This window comes from Antechinus flavipes, chromosome 6 (assembly GCF_016432865.1).
Source record: "Antechinus flavipes isolate AdamAnt ecotype Samford, QLD, Australia chromosome 6, AdamAnt_v2, whole genome shotgun sequence".
Classification (NCBI taxonomy): domain Eukaryota; kingdom Metazoa; phylum Chordata; class Mammalia; order Dasyuromorphia; family Dasyuridae; genus Antechinus; species Antechinus flavipes.
In genome coordinates this window covers 227,330,574-227,355,492 of record NC_067403.1, presented here as the reverse complement: position 1 = coordinate 227,355,492, position 24,919 = coordinate 227,330,574, and the positions used below count along the sequence as shown (strand labels likewise).

Genomic DNA, 24,919 nt, shown 5'->3' with positions numbered 1-24,919 from the left:
CCCGGCACACAGTAGGCGCCACCACAGTGCCCGCTCCGGCCCCCAGCGGGAGCGGGGATGTCTTCGCCCTTTGTCTTTGCAGCCCTAGCCCCCGTGCTCTCCACCCCAAGGTAGGCCCTCTCGGCGCTGTCCTGCAGTCCCAGTGAAATGTCCGGGCGGCTCCTCACGCCCAAGGATGCTCTTAGGAGGCCGCGAGCCCCGCCTCGGGACCAGAGCCTCCCCGCCCCCATCCCCCGGTTCCCTCAGCTTACCGCGAGCCGCGCCGGGGCCCAGAGGCTCAGCAACAAGCACCACCGTGACTCAGGCGGACGCTGGAGCGGGAGCAGGGGCGGCAGCGGGCAGAGGGCGGGCCTAGAGCAGCCGAACCCCGTGCGCCTCTCGCTGGGAAGCCGCCCAGCGGTCCTCGGAGGGCGGGGGGCGGGGAGCGCGGGAGCACGGCGCCGCCGCCGGCAGTGCGCAGGGAGCCGCCATCTTGTTGTACGGAAGCGCGAGGGACGCGCACGCGCAGGAACCTGAAGCCGCTAGCCCCGCCCCGAACTCCTTTTAGCCGGCTCGGGGACAAAGGCCTCGGCAGCCCTCTTGCCCCCTAGCTGCCACTGCCCTTCCTTTAAATCACAGTTATTAACTGAAGCGAAAACCTTGACCACGAATACCACAAACCTCATTTAGCATCGCTCCCATGTGCATGACGTCAGCGCCGGCGGAGTGGAGGTGGAGGCTGCCCCAGCCTTCAGGACTGGGACCTCCCTGCCCTCGGGCTCCTCTTTGTCACGAGCCGAGGCTCCGGGTGGCGCCGGGGCAGCTTCGGCTTCCCACGTGACCTCGGCGGACCCTTCCTTTGGCCTCCCTAGGATGGGGAGGGGGATGTGGAGAAGAGGAGTCGGCTGACCTTTTTGGTGCTGGGAAGCACCTTGGGGCCAAACACCAACATCCTCAATTTCATGGTTAAGAATTTCAGTTAAACACAGACTTTAACATATTTAGCATGTATGGGTCATCCTGCCATCTGGGGGAGGGGAGGGAAGAAGGGGAAAAGTTGGAACAGAAGGTTGGGCAATTGTCAATGCTGAAAAATTACCCAAGCATATCACTTGTAAATAAAAAAAAAAAAAAGTTCAGTTAAAGCGCGGTCCGGGCACCCAGGAAATAAATGGCAAGGGAAGCGCCCCCCGAGTCTGGCCCTCAGCCGGGTGCTCATGTCCCCCCAGAGTAGCCCGGGACCCCAATTAAGTTTCCTTTGGGCTGAGGGGAGGGCAGTGCCAGTCCCGCAGCCCCCTTGCCCTTTCTTGCAGTTTCAGCCGGGCCCTTGCTAAGGCGGTGACAGCGCTAAGCCCCCTAGCAGCCAAAGGGCCGTGTGGCTTCCTTCTCCTGGGCGCTCCGAGCCCTGACCCCGTTTGGGGTTTTCTGGGCGCGGAGCTTGCACAGCCGCACGGACTTCCCCAAAGGGAAGGTGCTTTTGCTGGTAACTCTGACCATAACACCTCAGATGCGGGCTGGCTCTCCCCCCGCCCCCCAGGACTTTTAGCCCAGATTTAATCAGGATCTATAAGGAACGTCCTAAATCACCCCGCCCAGTCTCACTTCGCCCCCCTCCCCCACCACTGCTCAGGACCCCGGGCACCCGGGGACTGGCTGGCTCTTGGCGACGATTGAAGCACGTTCAGGGAGGACTGGGCGAACAGGGCTGTGGTTAGTCCGGTGTTACATTAGGTGTACGTTGGGGGAGGGAGGACTGCCCAACAGTTTTCAAATTCACACAATCATTTCTGCTTTCCGAACGCTTCCATTTCAATAGACAAGTTCAAGATGCTTTTTTAAAAAGTCCTTGGTGCTACAAATGGATACCCAGTATAATAAACCCACCGCCTTCACTTGGAAGACCTTCGGAAAGATGGAGCTCACTACCCCCCTGATCACACCCTATATCACTTTTTAGACAATTCTACTTGTTAGGAACTTTTTTTCCCCCTGACATCAAGCCTAAATTTATGTCGTTATAACTTTCACCCAAATTGTAGGCGTCTTTCTCATTTGGGTTGGAGACAGAGGAGAAGAGAGGGGGAAAAGGGCAGATTTTTGTTAATTTAAAAATATAATTTTGAAAAAAGTTACTAAATTGTTTATGCCATTAAAAATAAAGATCAACAAAATAGAAACAAAAAAATACAAACAAAAAAAAAGTCCTTGTTGGATTTTAATAAAATTCAGTAGGTATAGGAGAGCTTAATGTCACGCACTATCATTATGTCAAATCAAGGAGGTAAGATGGTATCTTGTGGTAAGAATGACAATCAAGCCAAACCCTGCTTTGAATTTGGACTTTGAATTTGGACTCATTGCATTATAGTGACAGGAAGATCCCTGGAGGGCACCAGGCTGTTCCAACATCTATAAAAGGAAGTTAATACTACCTGTGGCATAATCTACTATGCAATGTGTCATAGCTAGACAGGAAGAAAAGGATGTTACTATGATAAAGCTTTCAAGATTTCTCTTAATTTCAGTTCCTCTTTTCATTTTTAGTTCAGAGAAAAGCTTTGATTTATCTTTTTAAAAAAGATTTTAAGTTAATGTTTTAAAAGAATGTGTCACTTTATGTCCATGTTTTCTGAATGTTACCAGATTTTTAGTTCTTATATTTATAATAAAGTTGGAGTCTTAAGAATGCACCACGATTGACAATTGAGTTTTCCATCTTCATAATGCAGAGGTAGAAGTATTTTTATTAAATGCCTCTCTTTAAAATGTTAAAAAAAATTCTTTAAAAGTCCTGTTAGCATGTTGTGTTTTCATCGTTGCCTCTGGTTTAGATTTAGAAAGAACTTTACTTTCTGAAATATGGATAAAAATTGCATTTTCAATTGAAATTTAAACTGAAAATACAATTTTCACTCAGAAGAACCCTAAGTGGTATGAGTAGCAAGTTAAAAATGAGTAATAAATTCTCTTACAGTATTTAAGAGAAATAAACTTGGATTTGAGTCCCAATTCTGAAATAATTTGCCCCAAGTTATTTCTTTCATTTGGGCAAGAAGGGGATGATATAGTGGATGGTATCTAAAGCTCCTTCCAGCTATGATGTGTTGTATTGGTTGGCCCCTTTGCTTGGATGGCCAATAGAAATCCCAAGCTCTACCTGTCCAAGAGAACCCATCTTTTTCTTCTTAAATTCCATAGTTCTATCACAGTCACCCAAGTTTATCCTATTCATTCTCACTTCCTCCCCATATCCAATAAGTGACCAAAGTCTTGTCCATCTAACACCAAAACTTGCCTGGTACAGGCTCCTGCAATAGCCCTATAATTCATCTCTGCACCTCTCCTCTCATCCCTTTTTTCAAACCATCCATTCTCCGTTAGTATCTGATTATTTTATTAATAATTTTTTACATTACATTAGTATTTACATTATTGTTTACCTGGCCTGGAGAGCCCCTTGCAATGGCTAATAGTAGGCTATCTTGCAGCCAGACTGGCTTCCTTGGGCTGGGAGATGGCATTCTCCTTCCTACTCCGCTGTCTTGGCAGAGGTCCACACTGGGTAAGCTCTTCCTCTCCTAGGAGCTTTCCAACCTTGCTTTAATCTCTTTCAAGAGGCCTTTTCTCATTTCCCCTAAATTGTGTTTATTTTGTCTCTATATATCTACATTTTCTATCTTGTATGTGCTTGTCTCTGACCACATCTCTCTCCCATTCCCATAGAATGTGGGCTTCTTAGTACTGGGGACAAGGGAACTTTGGTACTTCTCCATCGCTAGGCAGAAGTGTCTGGTAAAAAGTGGTCACGATAAATATTGGAAGATGTGACTATGATCCCTGTGAACAAAGCACTTTGCATACTCTAAGATCTCCAGGATGGGAACAGAGAACCCATTTTTTCCCCATTCTCCACTGAACGCATTTTGTGAAGATGCCTCTTGGCCTGAGCTCTCAGAATATTTCCAAGAGCTTTCTTAGTGGTCACTCATCAACTTCAGAGACATCCTGATTTTTACCTTCTGTAGGGGAGCAGTAATTCTAAATTCACCTTAAAAAATCATGGCCAAAACATTCTGCTTAATATGACTTCACAAGTTCATGTTAAGTTTCAGACACATATGAGATATAATTATAGAAGCAATTATTTTATTTATCACAGTCTCATATTTTCTTAAAAAACAACATTTCAAAACTTACAATATAGATTATAAATTTTATTTTCAGATATACACACTCTCATATTGACAAACTATATACAAATATTTGAAACTCTGTCTCCAAAATATTCAACAAAGATATTTGGATGACTCTCATAAAACTGACCCAACAACTTCTTCTTTTCTTTGGCAGATAATTTTGAGTCCTCGTCAATAGTTTTTAACAAAGATAAAAGCTCTTCCTTAGTGGCTTTCTGAGCATTGCTGTAATATTCATTAGAGTCATGTCTTTGGCAGAAAACATAGCCTTAAACAAAAGGAAGACATTTTTAGTCAAGTTCAGCTTTTTCTTTAATCAAAGAAATATGCCATTCAGGCAATATTTCATAAAATGATGTGTAAACTTTGCCCTAGCTCCTTTAAAACAAGTTAACTCTTGAGCACTCACAAACCTCAAACTTGGACCTCAAACTTTGAGCCATTTCTCCTTTTGGGGCTGGGGTCCCTCCAACTCAGGAAGCTGGTCTTCCAAAGCTTTCCATAACTCCTTACACTCCTGCTCCCCGCTCCCCACGCTCTCCAGCTGAGAACTTCCCCTCATATCTGATTGAAAGAATTGAGGTCAGTGACCAAGAGCTCCCTCTTCTCTGATCAGAAGTGCCTTCTGCCGCCATTTCCTCCTCCCTCCCCTCCTGCCATCCTAGCTCTTTCACTTGTTTTCAGTCTCTCCCTGTCTCCTGGCTGCCTCCCTACAAACATGCTCACGTGTCCCTCATCCTAAAGAATACCTTCCCTGGATCCCTCCCCCTCCTCCCTCCTCTCCTATATCTCTTAGACATTCTGTGGCTAAACTTCTCTAAAAGGCCACTGGGTGCCCCCACTTTCTCTCCTCTCACTTTCTTCTAACAAGCCCTTCCCAATCTGATCGTTCCACTGAAACCACCAAGTTACCAATGGCCTCTAAGTGCTAAGGTCAGTGGGCTTTTCTCCATCTTCACTCTCCTTGACTTCTCCATGATCCCCATACCATGAAGCCCCCTTCCTTCTTGATACTCATCTCTCTAAGTCTGGGGGACACTCCTTGATTCTCTTGCCAAATCCAGATCACTCCCTCTACCCAAAGGTATTCCATAGGACCCGTCCATCCTGGGCCTCTCCTCTACTCCCTCCGCACCACAGGTGGTGATCTCATCAGCCCCATTATGTATTTAATTACCATTGCTAACTATACTGCCGACTCTCACATCTACCCATCCTGACCCAATTTCTCTGCTGACTTCCCCTCTCATATGTCCAAATGCCTTTCAGACATCTCCAAACTGGATGTTCAATCAACACCTTAAATTCGGGAGATCTGAAGCAGAACTCTTTACCCCTCCTTCCCCTGGATTCCTGAAGAGGGAAAAACCATCCTCTGGCTCCCTCCGGCTCACAAAACACTCAACTAACTCCTATCTCTGACTCCCCACTCCCCAGCAAGAGCCACACTGTTGCCAAGGACTCTGGATTTCACCTCTGTAACATTTCTTGAATTTCTTTTCTCCTCTGACGTTGTCTCCTGGTGCAGACCCTCATCATCTCTATGCCTGGACTTCTGTATAGCTGCTTGGGGAGGGGTCTCCCCATTCCAACTCACCCCCTATCCAATCCACCAGTGAATTTCCTAAACCGCAGTCTGCCCATATCATCCCCTATTCAATAAACTCCACTGGCTCCCTATGTCTCCAGGATCCAACACAAGATCCCCGGTTTGTCATTCAGAACCCTTTATCTCTACCCCCCCCATCTTTTCAGCCATCTTACACCTTATTTGCCAACTCATTCTGTTCCATCCAATGACCTGGCGTCCTGACAGCTCCAGAAACAACCTCACTTGGGTCTGGCTATTCTTCTTGGGCTGACCCTTTCCCTGGAAGGCTCTCCCCATCTGCTCTGACCCCTGACCTTTCTGGCTCCCTTTAAGTCCCAGCTAAAATCCTTCCTCCATCAGCAAACCTTCCCTAACCTCTCCTAATTGCAGGTGCTTCCCTTTGTCTATTATTTCCTATTGATTCTTCTATGGAGTTTATTCAGACAGATTTACTTGCAACAGTCTCCTCATAGACTGTGAGCTCCTTGAGGGGAGGGTCTCTCACTTTTCTTTATACCCACAGTGCTTAGCCCAGTGTCTGGCACAAAGGTTGCTTAATAAAATTAAATATCTCAATAAAAGCATGCCCGCCTACAGCAGGTCAATTTCTGAATTACCTGTGTGTGTATCTGGATCTCTTCCTCCCTGTATGGCCATGAGTTTGTCACTGACGATTTTGTGAAGCGTTCCCGGGATCTTAAGAGACAAAATGGACAGCATTCAAGCCTTTCACCTGACTCTCCTTCCCTCTTCCCCCATGGCTTTCTCAGTTCAGCCACTTTCAGAGCTTACCTTAAAAACATCTTTTTGATGGTCCACTAAAAACAACACCAAAAGATCCTTTTTGCCTTTGGATAAATTTTTGTTATTTACAATCGCTTTAGAAAACACCCTCTTCACAACCATCCGATTCTCGCTCTACGAAAAGCCAAAGTGCAGAGAGAACAGGATTAGCCCCTCCTGGCACTGTTTTCACGATCCCTGAAACGCCCACAGGCCAGAACCTACCTCGTTCTGTAACTTAAATTCAGAAGGGCGCGCTGCGATGGCCATAAAATACAGCAGTCTTCGAAACTCCTCTCTCCTGTTGGGATCCAACAGCTTCAGACAGAGCTGGGTGACCTCTAGGGCTCTGTCTGTCTTCCCATTCACTTTAACCAAGAGAATAAATGAGTTTTACAAACCACAGAAAGGTGACACCCGTTTAAATGAAAAAAGAACACCAAGGCACCTCAAGCTGACATTAAAAAGTACCACCTTCCACAAAAAGCAGCTGCTCCTTTGAGGGGGACCCAGGCCCTTCCCCTAGCAGTTCCCGACAGGAGCGATGACCCACTCACCCGACATTCAAGAGGTCCAAGGTCTGCACAAGGGGCCGGGGCCAGCTAGCTCACCCCCTCATTGTGCCCAGGAGGAGGACCCTGAGGGCTGTGGGAAGTTGAGGGGTTTGTCCAAGGTCACAGAAGGACCAACACTGGTCAGGCTTGGACTGGCTTCCAGAGCCCCCAGTGGTTCTTTATCATCATCATGATAATCTGGACCCAGGGCTCTTTTTACTGCACATAACAAATGGGCTCTCGCAGGTGGGACAATCTGTCCCGTGTCACACCAACAGGATCTGAAACCTCACAGGGACTGACCCTCAAGGGGCTGGGGCCTGTCCTCCCTCATGTCGAAGTGATTCTGAATCTGCCACCCAGTGACCCGCCCCCAACACACACACACACACACACACACACACACACACACACACACACACACACACACACACATTCTCTCTCTTTATTGATCTCACTCCTTTGATGGGATCCCAGCTGGGTCTGTCTTGATTCAGCAAATATACCCCCTCTCCCCCAGGCCACAAGCACTAGTGTCCCCGGCTCCTCCTCCGTGGAGGGGGACATCCAGGTTCTCAGCTCTTGGCTGGTCATTGGGCGGAGGATAGCTGGGAGTCCAAGCCTACAGTGAGTTCCCGCTCTGGGCCCAATGTCAGAATGACCTGCGACCCCACAGGTTTCATGTGTATCTTGTCTCTAAGGCCTCTTCCTAATAAGCTCAAAGGTCCTCTGGGATAAAAGGGTAAGTCCAGTGAATCATCTCCAAAGAGTGACTGTGGGGCCAAGGACAAGAGAACTGTGGCCCTTTGCACCAACAACCATGAACAAATAAAATAGTGTGATACTGTGAATACAAACTCCCCTTTAGACTCTGATTTCAATTTTTTCCCAGTTAATCCAAATGAAATTTAAAAGGAAGTATTTCATCATATTCTAAACTTAAAATGTACATTGACATACTACTTCTAGTCTCTCAGAAGACATTTAATATATGAAGAGGAAGCTATCGATTTAGTATCAGTAAAGGATATGTTTTATTTTTCCAAGAAATGATGGATTTATAATAATCTCTCCTTCTAATTATATAGTTGCAATTTGCAAGTCACTGTGAGTGGTATCATCTGGGGTCATAAGACCAATTTGGGGCTGATCCCATAATTTGGGTTTCAATAACAGAATGATAAGTCCATCTGAGCTATACCCAGTATAAATGTAATTATTTTGTTATGTATTCTTTTGGAAAATAATTGCTGTGGAAAACCACATCTACAATCTGAGAGCAAGTGATACAAAGGGAAAGCATGCATATGTATAATTAAGGGAAAATTCAAGGAATGATGGTTTATGATAGGGGAAAACTACCACTACTAAAATTAAATTAATTTTTTTTAGCTTGTATCAGGTTTTTAAAAGAATTTGTTGTAATTGGGAATTTCATCATGCTAGATATTTTTCCCTCTAGAAAAAGAAAACCTTTAAGTCACTGAAACTGTCATTTAATCAATTACAAGCATTTATCTTTAAAGAACTATGTGCCACTTAAAGCTGCTAGGCACTGAAAATGGAAAGAAAAAAACCGAAACAATGTTCTGCCCTCATCCAAACCTTACATTCTGTCAGGAGATATAGAATTTACATATTAAAACATATATGAAATAAAACAAATAATTTTTTAAAGAATGTCACTAGCAGTCAAATAGTGTGAAGGATGGAGGGAGAGGGTATGTCATCCCAACAGGAAAGCAATCTGGTACAAAGGTACAGAGAAGGGGATGGAGGGTTGTACAAGGAAGGTTAGCCAGAAGTGAGTTAGAATGTAGGAAGAGGAGGAGGTATAGGACTACAAAGCTAGGCTAGAGTAGGAGATGAGATGGCCAGGCCTGTGCTTACAGAATTCCTTTGACAGCTGTATTAGAAATATCCTGGAGTAGGGAAAAGCCCCAGGCCAGTATGGTGGCTTTGTGAGGGGACAAATGGTCTAGAGGTAGAAACAGGCAGACCTGACAACTGCCCAACAAGAGGTGAGAGAGGATGAGTCCCAGGGTTAACTGGAGGATGCTGGTGTCTCCATGAAAACCAAGAACTTTGGGGGAAAAGTGGCTAAGGAGGGATGAGAATGAATTCTATTCTGGGGGAACCTGTTGGGTCTGAGATGCCTCCAGAACATTCAATCAGAAATATCCAGCAGCAGAGAGGACCAGAGATACATTTTTTGGCCATGACTGCTTTGATATGGATTCACTTGAACTTAATCTGACTTATTTTTTAAAAGGATTTAAAAACTTTTCCCCTTCTTCTCCCATGTTTTTAATTGAGGGGTGTGGCCAAAGGAGATGGGAGTTCATAAGTAATGGTGCCAAAAAAGGAAGGCCATTGCAAAAATGCCCAAAAGAGCCTAAAAGAGAGTGTGAACAAGTGGCACAAGTTTGAAAGGAACATGTAGAATTTCTGCTCTAAGCTGTCTGAAATTAAGATGCAGGTTTCATATCAAACCAGCTTTTGTTATTAAAATAAAGGAATTTGAATGGGTAGTTTTCTAGGTTGATTTAAACCTATCTACCATATCAGCTTTAAAATCTGTTTGATGTTAAAACCATTCATCCAAAAATTCATTTTTTTTTTTTCTTGTCAAAGACCAAAATACAAAGACTATCAAGATTTTGCTTACCTAGGAGTTCTGCAATCCCCGTGTGGATTTCAAATAAGTGATTTAAAAGAGGTTCCCTATTGTTGTAGTATTTACTTATGGTATCAAATAAGAGTGCTTTCCACACATCTCCTTTGTCTGGTAGCTCTGGAAAACTTCTGCTTAGCTCCACCACCATCTGGTCTGGAAGGTATTCTAAGCAGTCAGTTGCTGCGGAGAGCCATTCATCATCCCTAGAAAAGCAGATATTATTAAAAACTACAAGACTAAGTAAGTACATGAGATTTTTCCTTCTGAGACTTCCTCATGGGTGGGGAGGCTATGCCAGCAGAGCTCAGGCTCTGGCTGAAAGGATGGGCATCTGCTCCTGATGCAGACTGCGGCTGCTGTCTGGGAACCGGCCCAGCCACCCTGAGAAGCTCACCACCAACAGGCACACGACCAAGTGATAAAACCTCAACTGGTACAATGCCAGACAGCCAGTAGAAAGTGCAAAGGGGCCTTGAATCTGGTATGCCGCCTCCTTCCACTTCAATTTTGGCCCTCTAAGTCAACATTCTAGAGAAGGAGCAGGATCCTCCTAATATTTGTATTCTTACTATGACTAAGTCAGAAAATAAAGAAGAGAGAGAGAAATGGAAGGAGGTTCACAGGTTCTTGGAAAGGCACATCAAAAAACTTTATCACCTTTCAAAGAGCAACAAGATTTTTATATGACACCTGGTCATTTTGCTTTGCATTGCTTATTAAAACAAGCAAAAAAAAACCTGCCATAAAGATAAATATATTAACTTCATTTGTTATTTTTTAAAAAAAGGAAGGGTTGTGTGTAAATGAATGAACTATGAAGAATAACCCTATGAAGAACTCTATAAGACCTCTCAAATTAAAGTGATAAATTGTTAGGTATTGACATTAACACAAAAGTTAAATAAAAGGGAAGCTGATCAAAAATGTTGAATTTATATTATGAATACTTTATTCAAGATCAAAGTCAGAAGGTACCAAACATTAGAGAGAATGGAAATGGCTTATGGTAGAAAACAACTGATTAGCAGTGTGGGAGTCATTTCTGCCCTTGCAAAGTTCTTCAATTGGCTAGAACAAAGACTGAAAACCACCAAATTAAAAGGGTAAAATGGCACACAGTATAACCATTGTAATTTGGCTTAAACAAGTTAATCATGCCTCTTTATTCTCAAACGGGGATACAAATTTTTAAAAAAAGATATTGATAACATTAGTGCTGAATCCTTCTATGCAAGTTTAAATAAAGTCTGCCATGAGGATGAGACTCAACAAAGTCCAAGAATTGCCTCAGCTAGGCAAGGGTGATATAGCAGTATACAGAACAAGGTCGATCACTAAACTCACTGGAAGAATTTACAGAAGAGGGTGCTGAGAGACAAGAAAAGGAAGTGATGGCAAAACAAAGAGTCTGCAGAAAACTTGGCCCAAGGCCCAGATGAGACCATAATCCATTAAAATTATAATAAAAAGACAAAACATGGATAAAAATAATAAACATCTGTTCATCCATGACAGTGGGCTCATCGTGTCTGGATAAGCAGGAGGGTGGTACCTTATGAGTAGCCCGAGGAAGAAGAAATGTCAAGAAAGAAAGAGAGACAGGAAGCATATAGGACTCCACTGACTCCAGGAAGAAAAGATCCATGCTGCTGAAGTAACAACTGTAAGGAACTAAATGTAAGGACATGCTGCCAGGAGAAAAATCATTATCAGTACTCATTCAAATAGGAAATCAAGAAGATACCAATTAGCTAATGACCATACATCTCCATTAATGACCCTGAGAATTTAATGAATACTCAAGATATGCTTAAGGTTCATCCTATGAAATGCAGTTTGATGGAGGGCTTGTTGAGCTGGTCCACCAATACACACATCACAGAAAGACAAGGCAGAAGCATGAGAACTGTATCCAAAATCAAATGGAGGAAAGGATCAAGCGAGAACCAATTTGTGAAATTGTGCAATGATAACAATGACAACTTATTCCCTAAAACCCAAACCCATTTTACAAAACAACAGTATTTTTCTGGTGACACTGTATCACACCTTCAAAGAATCAAAATTGCAGGTGGCCCAAGGATCATTGGAAAGATGGATGGTTGACAAAGGCAGCAAAACACAAGCAACAAGATTACTGCTTACAATGCCTCTTTTCCAGAGGACTCTAGGACTGGAAAAACAGGTAGGTGGCCATGCTATAATAATGACCAGATGTGACCAATGGGGTCTCATGTTATACAGTTGCCTACAACATGGTGAACATGAATGATATGGATGGACCAGGTCTGGTTCTGTTGCTATTTAACTGTTAAAAAAAAAATTCATTGATATATGGCATACATAAGATTGATTACAACCAGCCAAATTCTTCTAACTGGGCTTAAAAAAAAATAAAATAAAGATTGACTATTGGGAGCAGCTAGGTGGCACAGTGAATAGAGCACTATCCCTGAAGTCAGAAGGACTTGAGTTCAAATCTTGCCTCAGACATTTAACATTTTCTGGCTGTGTAACTCTAGACAAGTCACTTAACCCCAATTGCCTCAGCAAAAAAAAAAAAAAAAAAAAAATTGTCTAATGTTCTAGTGAAACATAGTAAGCATTTTGAGGGCAAGGACTAACTTCTGTATAGAGCTAGCAATGCCCTTGAAATATTAAGTGTTTTAATAATGTTTGTTGAATGCTAAAAACCTAAGAACTTATTTTCAATTAAATCCTGCTATAAAATGGCAAACTTGTTAGGAATTTATGAAATTCTCTTAGTTCAAATCTTCCTTTAAGAATCTTGGTAAAACTAAACAAGCAAATGTAGAAAAAAAATTCAGCCAATGAAGTTCATTGCCTTCAGAGTATTAAGTGTGGTTCGAGGTTGCTCACAGCCTAAGAACAAGGCAGGCTGACTTATATGGTAAGAGAGAATGCTAGATGGCCAAGTATAACTCCCTTTGGTTAATCAGGAATTATCTATATGTGGAATAGAAATCAGATTTAGAACTCTAAAAAACAGAAACTGAGTATTAGTTACCTGAAGCCACAAAGCAAGTTAATGACAGAATTAGAGAAAATTACAGATATATGTGTCAATGACCCATCATATCTGTTGTAACTACACGGAATTCTATTCTGATTTACAAATACTCTCAAAGTTATCAACATTTTTACATACTGTGAGTCACTATAGGCCTTGAGAACTCCTCGGTCCAAATAGTTACTGGTGTTGATCAAATCTGGTTGTGCCTTAGGAACCTTGGGGGCCATCTCTTGATGCTGAAGTAAGGAGTCGAGGAGGGGGAGGTCTATAAGCTGTAATAGGCGCCCAATGGTTTCTTCTCGCCATACTTCATTAATAACTACACAGGAAAAACAGCAATAACTACTATTACGAATTCAAATGGTCACCACAATATTTCCTTGGTAAGACTTATGTCAATAAGTTAATGGTCATTAAAAGATTTTAACCTTACAAAATGCTCTCTTCAAAGAAAGGGGGAACAATTAATGATTTGTTTACCGTGTAGGAGAATAGGCTTTGCTTTCTACAGCACAAAGAATGTAAAGAATTCTGGTTGTCCAATCTGTCAGATAAGAGATCAAGTCACATAACTTATGCTAATAAGGACTTTGGAAGAAAGAATGATTCATTGAAACTAAAAAATAGCTCTGAATTACTGGCTGCAGATTATTCCACTTGGGGTTTCTACAACTCTGCTAGAGGGAGGAAATTCATTATGCTACATTCCACTGACAGACAAGTAAACTAGTAAGCCAGAGAATAATAATCTAAATCCTAGAATAGGATCGTGATACACATTTTTAGTTTATTTTACACCTATCAGAATTTGAAAAGAAAATATTTATATTTGAGAAAGCATTGAAGTTATAATTAATTTGTATCATTAAGTTATAATTAACAAAGTTGCATGTAAAATAAGACTTCAATTTTGACTCTCTGCCAGCCAATATAACAGCAGCCAGTATTCTCCAAGAATGGTTTCACTGATTTATGCTTTGAAGAGATAATAGACTTCTATCAGAACTGAAAAATACAAACAACTTCAACACAATGATCTCTCTGAGCTATTTCTCATGAAAGACTAGGAAAATATCAAACAGACAACATTCATAAGGAAAAAAAATAACTAATCCTATTAAAACATGTTCTTTTTTCTCAGCATGCATTATCTAAGCTTACCTTGAGGAGACAAATTTGTAGAGATATTTATATGAGGGAAGTTAGCAGGTTTTAAACTCAGATTTTCCCACAGGTCCTCTAAACTTGTTGATTTCAAAGCAGATGAATTAGAGAATGGTGTCTTCTCATATCTTAAAGCAAAAGATGTAATTTCAGAATCAGTATTTAAAATTGTCTACAACCACCCTCCTCAATTGTATAAGCTGCACCTTGGCTACATCCTGCTCACTGGTCTTTTTTGCACTGCCAGCTCGTTGTCTAAGAGCAGTAGAACAGGGAATTGATTCCAAGCTTAAAGCAATTACACCATTAGTCCAATTTCTGAGTTGCCACAATTTAGCAAGTATTTTCTAAGTACTTCGCAGAAAATGTGCTACTGCCCTAATCCACCTCCTAAGTTCTTTGTTTGGCATCTTCATTCTCAAACTGGCTTTGAAGGCTACAAAGATAAACAATGTGATCAAAGATAAAAGTTTCTAATACATTTGTTACTTTCATATATTTTAGCAATTGAAAATATTTAAAGACATGCTATTTCACTCATCTCAACTGAAGATTCAAACTTAGGCTTTACTTGCCAAGCAAAATTTAAACTCCTTCCAAAGTCAAACACATTTTAGGAAAATTAATTTCATTTTAAAATACTTTTCATAAAATTTTCCCCTTAAGCATTATAAACATTACACCAATACCATAGTTCAGTACCAAGTTCAATAATTCCTCTTTATGAGACTACTCACAGGTCCACGATTTTAAAAAAAATGCAGCAAAAAGACCACCATGTCCACCCCCCCTTCTCTTCTTATTTAAAAAAGAGTCTGACTCCCCGCCCCCCCCCCAGCTGACTGAGGACCTCGCCACAAACCTGGAAGGTGTACACTCTCTGTTCTCTTTCCCTGACTGTCCAGCCTCTTGGTCAGGGACAGCTATGAACCTGTACAGGCTACAGCTGCTGTCTTCAAACACCGGCCGTTTGTCTCTTCCAAACACTTTGGTCGGGACTGCTTCAAACACTTTGTAGTCCATTAATGCCTGACAGACTCGGACAACTTTGGCACGAGGAATATCCACATCTCCAAAAAATTTATTCTGAATTAGATGAGAGAAGACAACATCCACGGCGTCAGAGCCCACAAAGCAGTCATTATGCCGCTTTAAATGGTGTCTTCGTTTTTTGACTTCCACTTCTGTTTGAAGGGTGTTTATAATGCTGCTCCAGATATACGTGGCCCCAAAAGGCTTCTGGGCCACGCTGAAACCTGGCAGTGAAAAAGAACAGAGCAACTGAGATTATGGGCAGACAGCGCCCACCAATGACACCTGCAAAGCAAAGTCACCTATAGGACCAGCCATGAGTAAGGTGAAGAGCTAGTATTGTGGGAAAAACACGGAATGGTCCTAGAACCTGTCAATAGCCAGGAGACGGCAGCTTAGTCTTAATTCATCTCTGCTCTCTCCGACTTGCAGTTCTGACTTTGTAATTCTATGCTAGGGATAATCATCCACATCCATTTAATAGCCAACTACATGCAAAGCAAAAATCTAAAGAGTTTAGATAATACTCCCTGCCCTCAAGGAGCTTGGAGATAAGACACAACTGAAGATAACTGTAATACACAACAATTACACCGGATGTGGTTCGTATCCTCTGACTCCTCACAATCCCATTTGAGATTTTCTTGGCAGAGATACTGGGTGGTTTGCAGTTTCCTTCTCCAGCTCTCTTTACAGAGGAGAGGAAACTAAGACAAGCAGAAGGGACCTGCCCAGGGCCACACTTCCTGACCTCAGGCCGAGAGCTCTATCCACTGTGACACTGCTGCCCCAGTTATGGCAGCAGGATGGGAAGAGTACTAACAATAATCACCACTACTGAGTCTTCAATCATTTATCCTTACAGCAGCTCTATGAGGTAGGGCTGTTATTATCCTCACTTTACAAATGAGGAAACTGAGTCTCAGAGACTTCCCTGGGCCACAGAGCTAGAAAGTGTCCAGAGTAGAATTTGAACAAATCATCTTGACTCTGCCCAAGGAGAACACGGCACGGAGATTGGAAAGCGCAGCTTGGCAGTGAGGAGAAGAAAGGCTTCAGAGCACAGGAGCGAGCAAGCTGGCCTTTAATAAACAAGAAGTATTAAGCGGCTAGCCTGGGTGTCGGGAAAGCAAACAGGCCCATAAGCCTTGGCACAGGCTGCGGCTGCAAAGAGCCAGGTGTGCCCAGCCGAACCCGGAGGATTATCCAGCTTGGCTCCAGTGGAGAGTACAGGAGGATCGCTGTGGAAGATCTCCAATGCTAGGCAAAAGGAACTGGATTGGACCTGGCAAGTAACGGGCCGCTGAACATCCCTGACCATAACCATAAGAACAAGAGGGGCTCGGCGTTTGGCTTAGTCCTGAGGCTGCACTGGAGACCAAAGGAAGCAGAGGGAAGTCTAAGGATGGGGCAGCTCTGAAATGCAGCAGTGGAACGGGTCTCTGTCCTCGTTATCATGGATGGAAAGTTTGAGACAGATTCAGAGGAAAGGAGAATGAGAACCAACCCCAAGCCTGGGAATGTTGGAGAGCAAAAGCTGTCTTAACCGAGAAGGAAACCAGAAGGAAGAGATGGTTGGGGGGCGTGGTGGAGGCTCAGCTCTCTACATCCTGTATTACAAGTTGTTTGTTCTGAAAGAACTTTAGGACACTTTCTGCTCTGGAGCTCAAGAAAAAAGGGACAGCCAGACCTAGGGATCTGGGGGTCATCCGTCTTTAGGTAGCAGGGGAAACTGCTACGGGACTGAATGAGATTAGGACTGACCAACTGGCCTTGACAAAACTCAAAGACATTAGGACCTGGCCAACTATAAGCAGAAGCAATGCAATTTTTTTTTCAATTGTGATACTAATATGCCCTGTTGCTAGGGTTGTGAACTGATTTAACCATCCTGGAGAATGATTTAGAACCATACCCAAAGGACAACCAAACTGTATATACCCTATGACCAAGTAATGCCACTAGTAGTTCAGTATCCCAGAGATCAAAGAAAAGGACCTATATACACAAAAAATATTTAGAGCAGCTCTTTTTGCAGTAGCAAAGAATTGAAAATTGAGGAGAATCCTATCACTTGGTGAATGACTGAACAAATTGTGGCATATTGTTGTGATGGAATACAATTGTGCTGTAACAAATAATAAGTAGGATGGTTTCAGAAAAATCTGGGAAGACATGTATGAAGTGATGTGAAGTGAGCAGAACCAACAGAACACTGTACAAGTAACAGCATTATTGTAGGATGATCAACTGTGAACAATTACTAATCTCAACAATAAAAAGACCTAAGAAAATTCGGACTTATGATAAAAATGTTATATGCCTCCAAAGAACAAACTGATTCATGAGTTTGAATGCAATTAAAGCATCATTTAAAAATATTCTTTTTTTAAATCTGTTCTCTTTTGCAACAGGGCTAACATATATTTTTATATAACTTTACATGTACATATTGCCTTTTCAAGAGGGAGAGAAAAAAGAAAACTTAGGACTCAAAATTAAAAAGAAACTTAATTTTTTACATGTAACTGATATTTAATGAAATATATTAGAAGGGTTTTTGAGGGGAGAGGCATTAAGGACAAAGGGAGCTATTTCAAGGTTCCATTTCCAATTTTCCTCCAAATTTAAAGTACATTTACCCATGCTACTAGATTCTTTCTGGTAGGATGAAGGTGTTGTGTTACACAAGAAGAAAGCACAGTCAAGAGAGAAGGTTCTAAGCTAGAAAGAAGTCAAAAGAACAGAGTCTAGTCAAGAAGCATGTCCAAAATCCACCATTTAACAAGCCTTATTAATCAATTACCTCAGGAGGATCATCATGTAGGTCCTGGCATTTGAGCTGAGAGGCCATGGTTTAACAGTGAATTCTAGGCTGGAAGCCAGGTCATGGTAATGGTGTGAGTAGAGAGGAAGTATATAAGGAAGAGTAACATGCATATGCTAGCTGGACTGGACAAGTCTCTATGGTGGTATATGGAAGGGAGCAGAAATCACTAGAAATCCCTTACAAACTCACCCTCACCTAATTCTCTTAGTTTTAGATAATTACCCATTTAGGCAAGTTGCTTTTTGCCAATGAAACCCTTGAATTCAACACTCAAGTGGCCACCAAATCAGGTCTTAACTTGAGATTCTCCAGAAAGGGGAATCCACTTTCTCTTCACCCCCCAGTGGCATTCTGACTTTTGGGAAGCTTTTCTTTTATAAACAGGAGCTAGCTACCTCTGGGCCAATTCTCTTTGATTTTTCCTGGGATGAAGGAACTTATGCTTATGGTATCTTATGTATTTTATGTGGACACTTCAGAGACCTCCATTTAATATAACAGAATGTTAAATTTTAGATGGCTCACTGGAATTAATCTTTTATTATACAATTCAGTACAAATGGTACATTCATTAAATGATTTCACCATTCATTTAGGACAAATCTGTCATGGAGCTGCTAGTGATTGCCCTGTTTTTACTAGGAACAATTATTCATCCCATATAATGAGCTTTATGCTGTACACACACACACACACACACACACACGCACACACACACACACACACCTATAAACTTTTCAAATACCCAAAGGTAACATTATTTTGAACACTTCAAGCAACAAAATACTAACAGAAAAAAAGTTCAGTAAAACCATCAATGGTCTGACAGCATATTCACTTCATCATTTCATGCCCTTAGTTGGTGACCTCTACTCCTCCTCCTCCCTCCCCCCCCCCCAAAAAAAAAAAAAAAGCAGGAAGGAGACTTCCTGCAGCTCTGCCATTATGGACAGCAGTCACCGGGTCTGGGCAGCTCACTTGTTCTCATTGCTGCAATTGCAACCCATGTCTGTTTTCCAGGTTCTGGTGACTTCCCTCTGCTTCAGCTGCCCCCTTTCCCACGCCTCTCTGAATTCCTCCTGGTTCACAGCAGGACATTATTTCAGTACTTCCATGCCCCAGACTTGGGCAGTCTTTCTCCAATCACCAGCATCTACTTTATCACAGAAAAGCAGGACCGACCATCCTACAGAAGAAATACTCTCCTACATCCATGAAATCCCAGGTCTATTCCCTAAGCCCAGTGAATCTTTGATGGAGGCGAAAGGTCCATGGAGGTTTTCAATGACTTGCTTCCTTATGGAAGGAATCTCTGGGTCAAACATTTAAATTCTTTTTTTCCCTCTGAGGCAAATGAGGTTAAGTGACTTGCCCAGGGTCACACACTTAGGAAGTGTGAAGTGTTTGATGTCATATTTGAACCCAAGTCCTCCTGATTTCAGGGCTGGTGCTCTATACGCTGCGCCATCTAAATGCCCCATTTTAAAGAAAATTCCAAATTAATTTCCAGACTGACCCATGGCTTCAGAGTATTACTATGGCTGTTTTCCCCAAAATTCCCAAAACTGATCATTCCCAATTTTTTTCAGTTTTGCTAATTTATTAATGATACCTTACTAATTAAAAGCTGTTTCTCTATTTAGATATGTTTTATGTTACTCTTATTAATGATTTATGGCATATGATTGTTATAGTTTGTAATTTCTTTTTTTAGAAATGTTTGTATAATATTTTCTTTGACCACTTATCTGCTGAGGAATGGTGCTTGGTCTTCTATATTTATTTTGATTCCCTATAAATTGAACATTGCAAATTATTCCCTTGCATATCAAAACTTTATCAAAGATATGTTGCCAATCTTTTATTCTCCAATTGATAGAGAATTCTTGTTCTTGTTCAAGGAATACTGATTTTATTAAAATACAAAGGTGTTTTAATTAACATTTTCTATTTTATTTTACCTTTTGTGATCTCCTTGTTTTGTAAAGAATCCTTATCTCAACCAAAAGCCTAACATTACATTTTGAAATGATTAGGAAGATTGTTTTAGCCATATCAAATAAATACTTGCCATGAATATCTGAATAACTATGTTCAGCAATTTCCAGTATGAATTCTAGAGAATGCTTCAGTGATCCTAATCAATGAGGACAATATATGAAAACCCATCCATGACTTCTTACATATTTTTGGTAAATTTTTTTTCAGGTTCTCCTAATTAACCCTCCAAGAGAAACTGATAAAAGTAACTTCCAAGGTATCAATGCAGCACACTGAAGCAATGTAAACACTGACTGCATCACGCTGGGGACAGTGACCACACAGGTAGCCTTTATTTCAGACAATTACTTTACGAGAACAGTTTGACACCTTGATGCTTGTGGCAGAATTATGAAGATATTGTGATATGGAGGAAGAATGGATGGAGAACCAGCATCTGGGTTCTAAACCTGACAGGATGACCTCAAGCAGGTCATTTCACTTCTTTCAATCTCCCCCAAATTTTGAAGCTTTTTATTTTTGGCTTCTATTGAAAGAGGCTTTAGAGATAGCAGTCTCCATGGGGATGGACTTCCCTGGCCACACTTCTTGGGCTAGGACACCAAGTACACACAGTTACCAATCTGAGGTCAGTTAGAAAACAGAGAGGAAAAGAGGGATCTTCTACTTTATGGACCAATCTGTACAGTGGAATAGGTGAAAAATATATCCACTTATTAACAAATGTTCCTAAAAGGTGTGGAAGTACAGGATAACCCGCTAGATGGACATAAGATTAAAGAACAGGTTAGGACAAGAAGTGCACTTAGAAAGAAAAATTCTGCTTTTCCTTAGTTCTTCAGGAATAACTCAGTCCAATCCCTTCAGGTTTTCTCCCCCAATTCCTAACAAATGCATTCCGGGATGTTTCCCCTTAAGCACTACCACCTACAGAGCCAAACCAGGTCATGTTCCTGCAGATACTTAATACCTAATGCACAATGCTCTGGCAAATGGAGAGGCCCAAACCCACACCAGGATAACCTGTTTTCTCAACAATGACATCAATAGGTGAGTGCAGACATCTCGTCCACATACTTACTTAGCTTTCCTCTTGCTTTTCATCTAATACCACCCCTCCCCCCAAACCCATATTCTACTAAAATTAAGGATTGCGATATATCCCACATCAAACAGGACTGAAAAGAGGCCAGAAACAAGGCATAAATGAAAAGAATGTTTACTATCAAAATCCAAGTTTCAGTCTTTGATTATCATGTTAAATACACACTAGCCACTTTATTTTCACACACACTTTATTTTCAGTGTTGCTCTCATGATACGGACTTTTTATCTCTTTTTAGGATTTCACTTCCAAGAAATTTAAAACACATCTCCAGCACAAGATGGGGAGTGTGCCAAGATTTAACTATGTCAGAAGACAAGTTTCTGTATGATTCCCCAGACTCATAACTGAATGTGGGGATTGTGAAATTATGGTTTATGAAGGTCCCTCCTTTCTGCATGGTTTAGGACACCCTCCAGCAGGTCCCACCAGGCCAGGGGATCATGGATCTAGAACTGGTAAGGACCCAAGAAGCCTCCTGGTCAGTCCCTTCCTTCTACAGATGAAAACAGAAGGCAGAGGCTTGCTCAGAGGCTGTCACTGCCCAGGTCTTGTCAGAGATGGCAGCTCCCCATGGAGACACTCATGTCCCCTTAACTCCTGGCCTTCCAGAGTCAGTGTCCCTTCCATCCAAAGGGTCAGGGCCAGAGAGGTAATGCCTGAGTCATCATCACATACCACTCTGAACCAAACACTATCACTACCGCTGTGTTCCCAACCTCAGGATACAGCAACAGACAGTGGGGGCCTCAGACAATCAATGCACTCACCTTGAGTACATATAACAGCACATTAAATAAAAAAAGCCTCTTCAGCATTAGAAATTTGGCCAAAACCAAAGGTCAAAGCTGGCTGTGACTCAATCCTCTCTTGTTTCCCCTTTTCTGGGTTAGAGCTAAAAAAAATACTGAATACAGTCTAGTACAAACTCTTGATAGGAAACTGAGTCCTAGGGAAATGCAATGCCTTGTTCAAGGTCATGCTTTGAGCGCATGTCTTCTGACTTCACATGCTGGCTGATCCTCCTACTGCAGGACTGCTTCTGGACTGAGGCTCAGATCACAAAGAGCCTTGCCTCCCACAGAACCTCAACAGAAGCCATAAAATCACTGCCCAAAATGGGAAGCACAAAAGGAAAAGAGGCTACTCTGACTGAAATCCAGCCTGATTTCTTTTTCTACAGACCACAATCCACAGACCACAGAAACTGTTATGAAAAAGATGGTCCCCCTAGTAAAGAAGCTAATCTGGCAGCACCAAGCACGAGTGTTTAAAAAGCTAGGAATATCGTGAGTTACCAATACTAACTAGGGTTGAGGATGAAAGCCTTTGCTGGTCATTAATTGCCCCCTGCCAATAAAGGGGTGTACATTTGGGGGTGTCTGTGGCAAAGACTGGATCCATATTATAAATACAACAGCTTTGAAAGAAAGACTCCAGAAAACAGCATTTGTGCCTAGGAAGTACTGCCATTTAAAACCATTCATGTCACACAAGAAATAACAACAAAAGATAAGCTTAGGGAAGTAAATGAGAACATATGGGAAGCCCTTTGGGTTCCCAAGAAAAGTGAGACTATTCAGATTCAAGGAACAACCTGACTATATTAATAGGTAACATGCTACCTTCTAGAAGATTCTGACTATTGTTAGAGACTGAATCCAAGAGGAGCATTTTTGCAGCTTCTTCCAGCCTCCTCCCTCCAAAAAAAGCAAAAACCCCACGAGCAATCTGAATTTGAAAACATAACTAGCAAAGAAAACTAAAAGACATTCAGATTTATAGGGTGTACTATAACATACTTAAGTGCAACATAAATATGAGTATAAATGATAATTTCTTGCCTCCCTGAAAAAATGAGAGGTCTGTTTCATCTGAAAAACAAGAACTTTTCTTGAGTGAGCTCATCAAGAAGTCCACCAGAAGTCAAGTAAGGATCCCCTCCTCCTCTAGAGTGGCTAGTCGGCATTTTAGTTTTCAACAGGATGCAGAAACAGAGGCAAAGATGCTTGCCCAGTGAATCAGGGGCACCAGGCCAAGAACTGCCAGCTCCCTTGGCTGGGCTCAAGTCAGAGACTGAAGTTTTGTCCCAGAGTGGAGATGTGGGCAACACCATGTACAAGCCAAGAACTGCCCCAGAGGGCACCCCCAAGGCGATCCCAAGCCGGGGCCCTCTGCACCTGGGCTTCCCAAGGCACTTGTGAGGGAGCCTGAAATATACTTTCCTATTACACATTTTCTCTGACCTCCCATCCCCAACAGTCCCATCCCAACAAGAATGGATCCTGTGCCACTTCCCAAGCAGGTTAAGATGTTAGAACATCCTCCTCTCTCCACTGGAGGGGAACCAGTACAAAGACTCCTAACAACTCTCCAAACACCACATGCGAGTTAAGAACCGGCGTTAAGGCAGGAGTAAATGAACTTTTGGGTACACAGCGGCTGGATCCCCTTGAAATACAGGGGAAAAGCCTTTTCAAAGATGTTTCTCAGGAAATCAGGACTCACAAAGCACCTTTTCTTCTGTGCGCATTTGTTGGTAATTCTGCAGGGATTAAGGCATCCCCGGGCCGGGGCTCCAGAGGAGGGCACCTGGCCAACTTTGCCAACCGGAGCCTTATTTGGGGACAGGGAGGCAGAAGATAAGATGCAGCTCACCTGGCCCACAGGAAGGCGCTGGTTTTATTCTGACTCCCGGGAAACCCGATGCTAGCCGGGCAGGCTCCATCGTCGCGAGGGTAACGCAGGACAAAGCGTCCAGCTCGGGCCTTTTTCTATCCTCCCCCGCCACGAGTTAGTGCGGGGTCGCCGACCGAGGCCGGCAGCCGGCCGGACAAGCCTGCAGCCCCCCAGAGCCGGCGCCCATGGGGCCGTGCAGGCCCCGAAGCCGGCCGTTCGGCAGCGCACGGCACTGACTCGGGACCTCGGCCTCATGGACCCCTCACGCACTTAGTAACTGCCAACTGTATACCGTAACTGCTGATTGTGTACCAGGGTCCTTCGCCAGGGTCGGGAGCGCCCTGTCATTGAGACAAACCACTACGGAGTGAACAAGGCGCTCGGCAAACCGTCCCGTCCGTGGCCCGCTAGTGTTCCCAAGAACACTTTGGGACGTGGAGGGCTGCGGGGAGAGCTGCCAGAGGCTGCACAGAGTCCCTCCGGCCGCCCAGGACTCGTCCTTCGGCGGGGTGCTCCGGGAAGTCCCGGGGGGGGGGGGGGGGAAGGGAGGGAAAGGTGAGGCCGCAGAGCGGGCGTTGCGGGAAACAGCCAGGGCTCAGTGTCTCCCCTGGCCCGAAGTCCTTCACCAGGACGCGACGCTCAAATGGTCCCACTTCGCTCAGTAGCTCGACGAGCCCGGGCCGGGGGAGGGGCCGGAGAGCCAAAGAGAGGGAGCGCGAGCTCCGGGAAGGGGCAAAGAGCGCGAGCTCCGGGAAAGGGGGAGGTGGCGGCCCGAGCTCGGGGCTGGGGGGTTGGGAGGAAGCGGCGGCGGCGGCCGCACGAGTTAGGGGCGGGAGAGGGGAAAGAAGCGCCAGAGCCTTTAAAAGAATCCCGAGCGGACGGGGAGGTGGCAGCGGCGCGAGCCCTTAAAGGGGGCAGAGGTGCGTGGGTGGGGGCGGGGGCAGCGCGCGAACCCAGAGCAGCGAGAGCTGCCCGAGTCTCGAGCCGGCGAGGACTCCCCGCGGCGCGGCAGCCGGCCAGGGACCAACGCGCGGGCTGGCGGATCAAGCGCCTAACGGCCGGGAGCGTCTCCGCCCGCGAAGGCGGGTAAGTGATCCCCGGCGGCAGCCCGCTCTCGCCCACCCTCGCTCTGTTGGTCTCTGGCACTCACCTGGGGGCTTCTCGGGGCTGTAGAGCGCAGAGATGTGGAGCGCCGCCGCCTTCTCCCGCACGGAGGACATAGCTGCTCCCGGCCGCCGCGGCTGCCCCGACGGCTATAAGCGTTCCGCCCCCGAGCCGGCTCCCTCGCGGCCGC

The 24,919-nt window shown here is 43.7% G+C and overlaps 2 protein-coding genes across 3 annotated transcripts in view; both read right to left on the bottom strand.

Moving 5' to 3' along the window:
• Window positions 1-463, bottom strand: part of TCP11L1 (t-complex 11 like 1) — a 39,572-nt gene extending 39,109 nt beyond the window's left edge. Inside the window, exon 1 of the mRNA XM_051966102.1 lies at window positions 252-463. The gene's annotated coding sequence lies outside the window, so the exon portion shown is untranslated. The remainder of the gene's footprint in view (window positions 1-251) is intronic.
• Window positions 464-4,108: 3,645 nt separating this feature from the next.
• On the bottom strand, window positions 4,109-24,905 carry DEPDC7 (DEP domain containing 7). 2 transcript variants are annotated; one of them, XM_051965785.1, is made up of 9 exons: window positions 24,776-24,905; window positions 14,841-15,234; window positions 13,976-14,106; window positions 12,950-13,133; window positions 9,772-9,983; window positions 6,775-6,917; window positions 6,559-6,684; window positions 6,384-6,462; window positions 4,109-4,443 (listed from the first exon to the last, which is right to left on the bottom strand). In XM_051965785.1, exons 1-9 carry the CDS (start codon window positions 24,843-24,845, stop codon window positions 4,229-4,231), a joined length of 1,554 nt encoding a protein of 517 aa, XP_051821745.1. In that variant the 5' UTR covers window positions 24,846-24,905; the 3' UTR covers window positions 4,109-4,228. The 2 variants fall into 2 exon arrangements, with proteins under 2 accessions (XP_051821745.1, XP_051821746.1); XM_051965786.1 differs by lacking the exon at window positions 24,776-24,905 and adding an exon at window positions 23,605-23,805.
• Window positions 24,906-24,919: the final 14 nt, after the last annotated feature.

What these genes read in the sequence shown, in the direction of transcription:
- DEPDC7 (XM_051965785.1), bottom strand. Translation starts at nt 24,845, where the DNA reads ATGTCCTCCGTGCGGGAGAAGGCGGCGGCGCTCCACATCTCTGCGCTC. An exon ending in AAGGCCTATAGTGACTCACA is followed by an intron (nt 9,984 to 12,949) that starts GTATGTAAAAAT and finishes CTGCTTTTCTAG; the next exon opens with GGATGATGAATGGCTCTCCG. An exon ending in AGATCCAGATACACACACAG is followed by an intron (nt 4,444 to 6,383) that starts GTAATTCAGAAA and finishes CTTTTGTTTAAG; the next exon opens with GCTATGTTTTCTGCCAAAGA.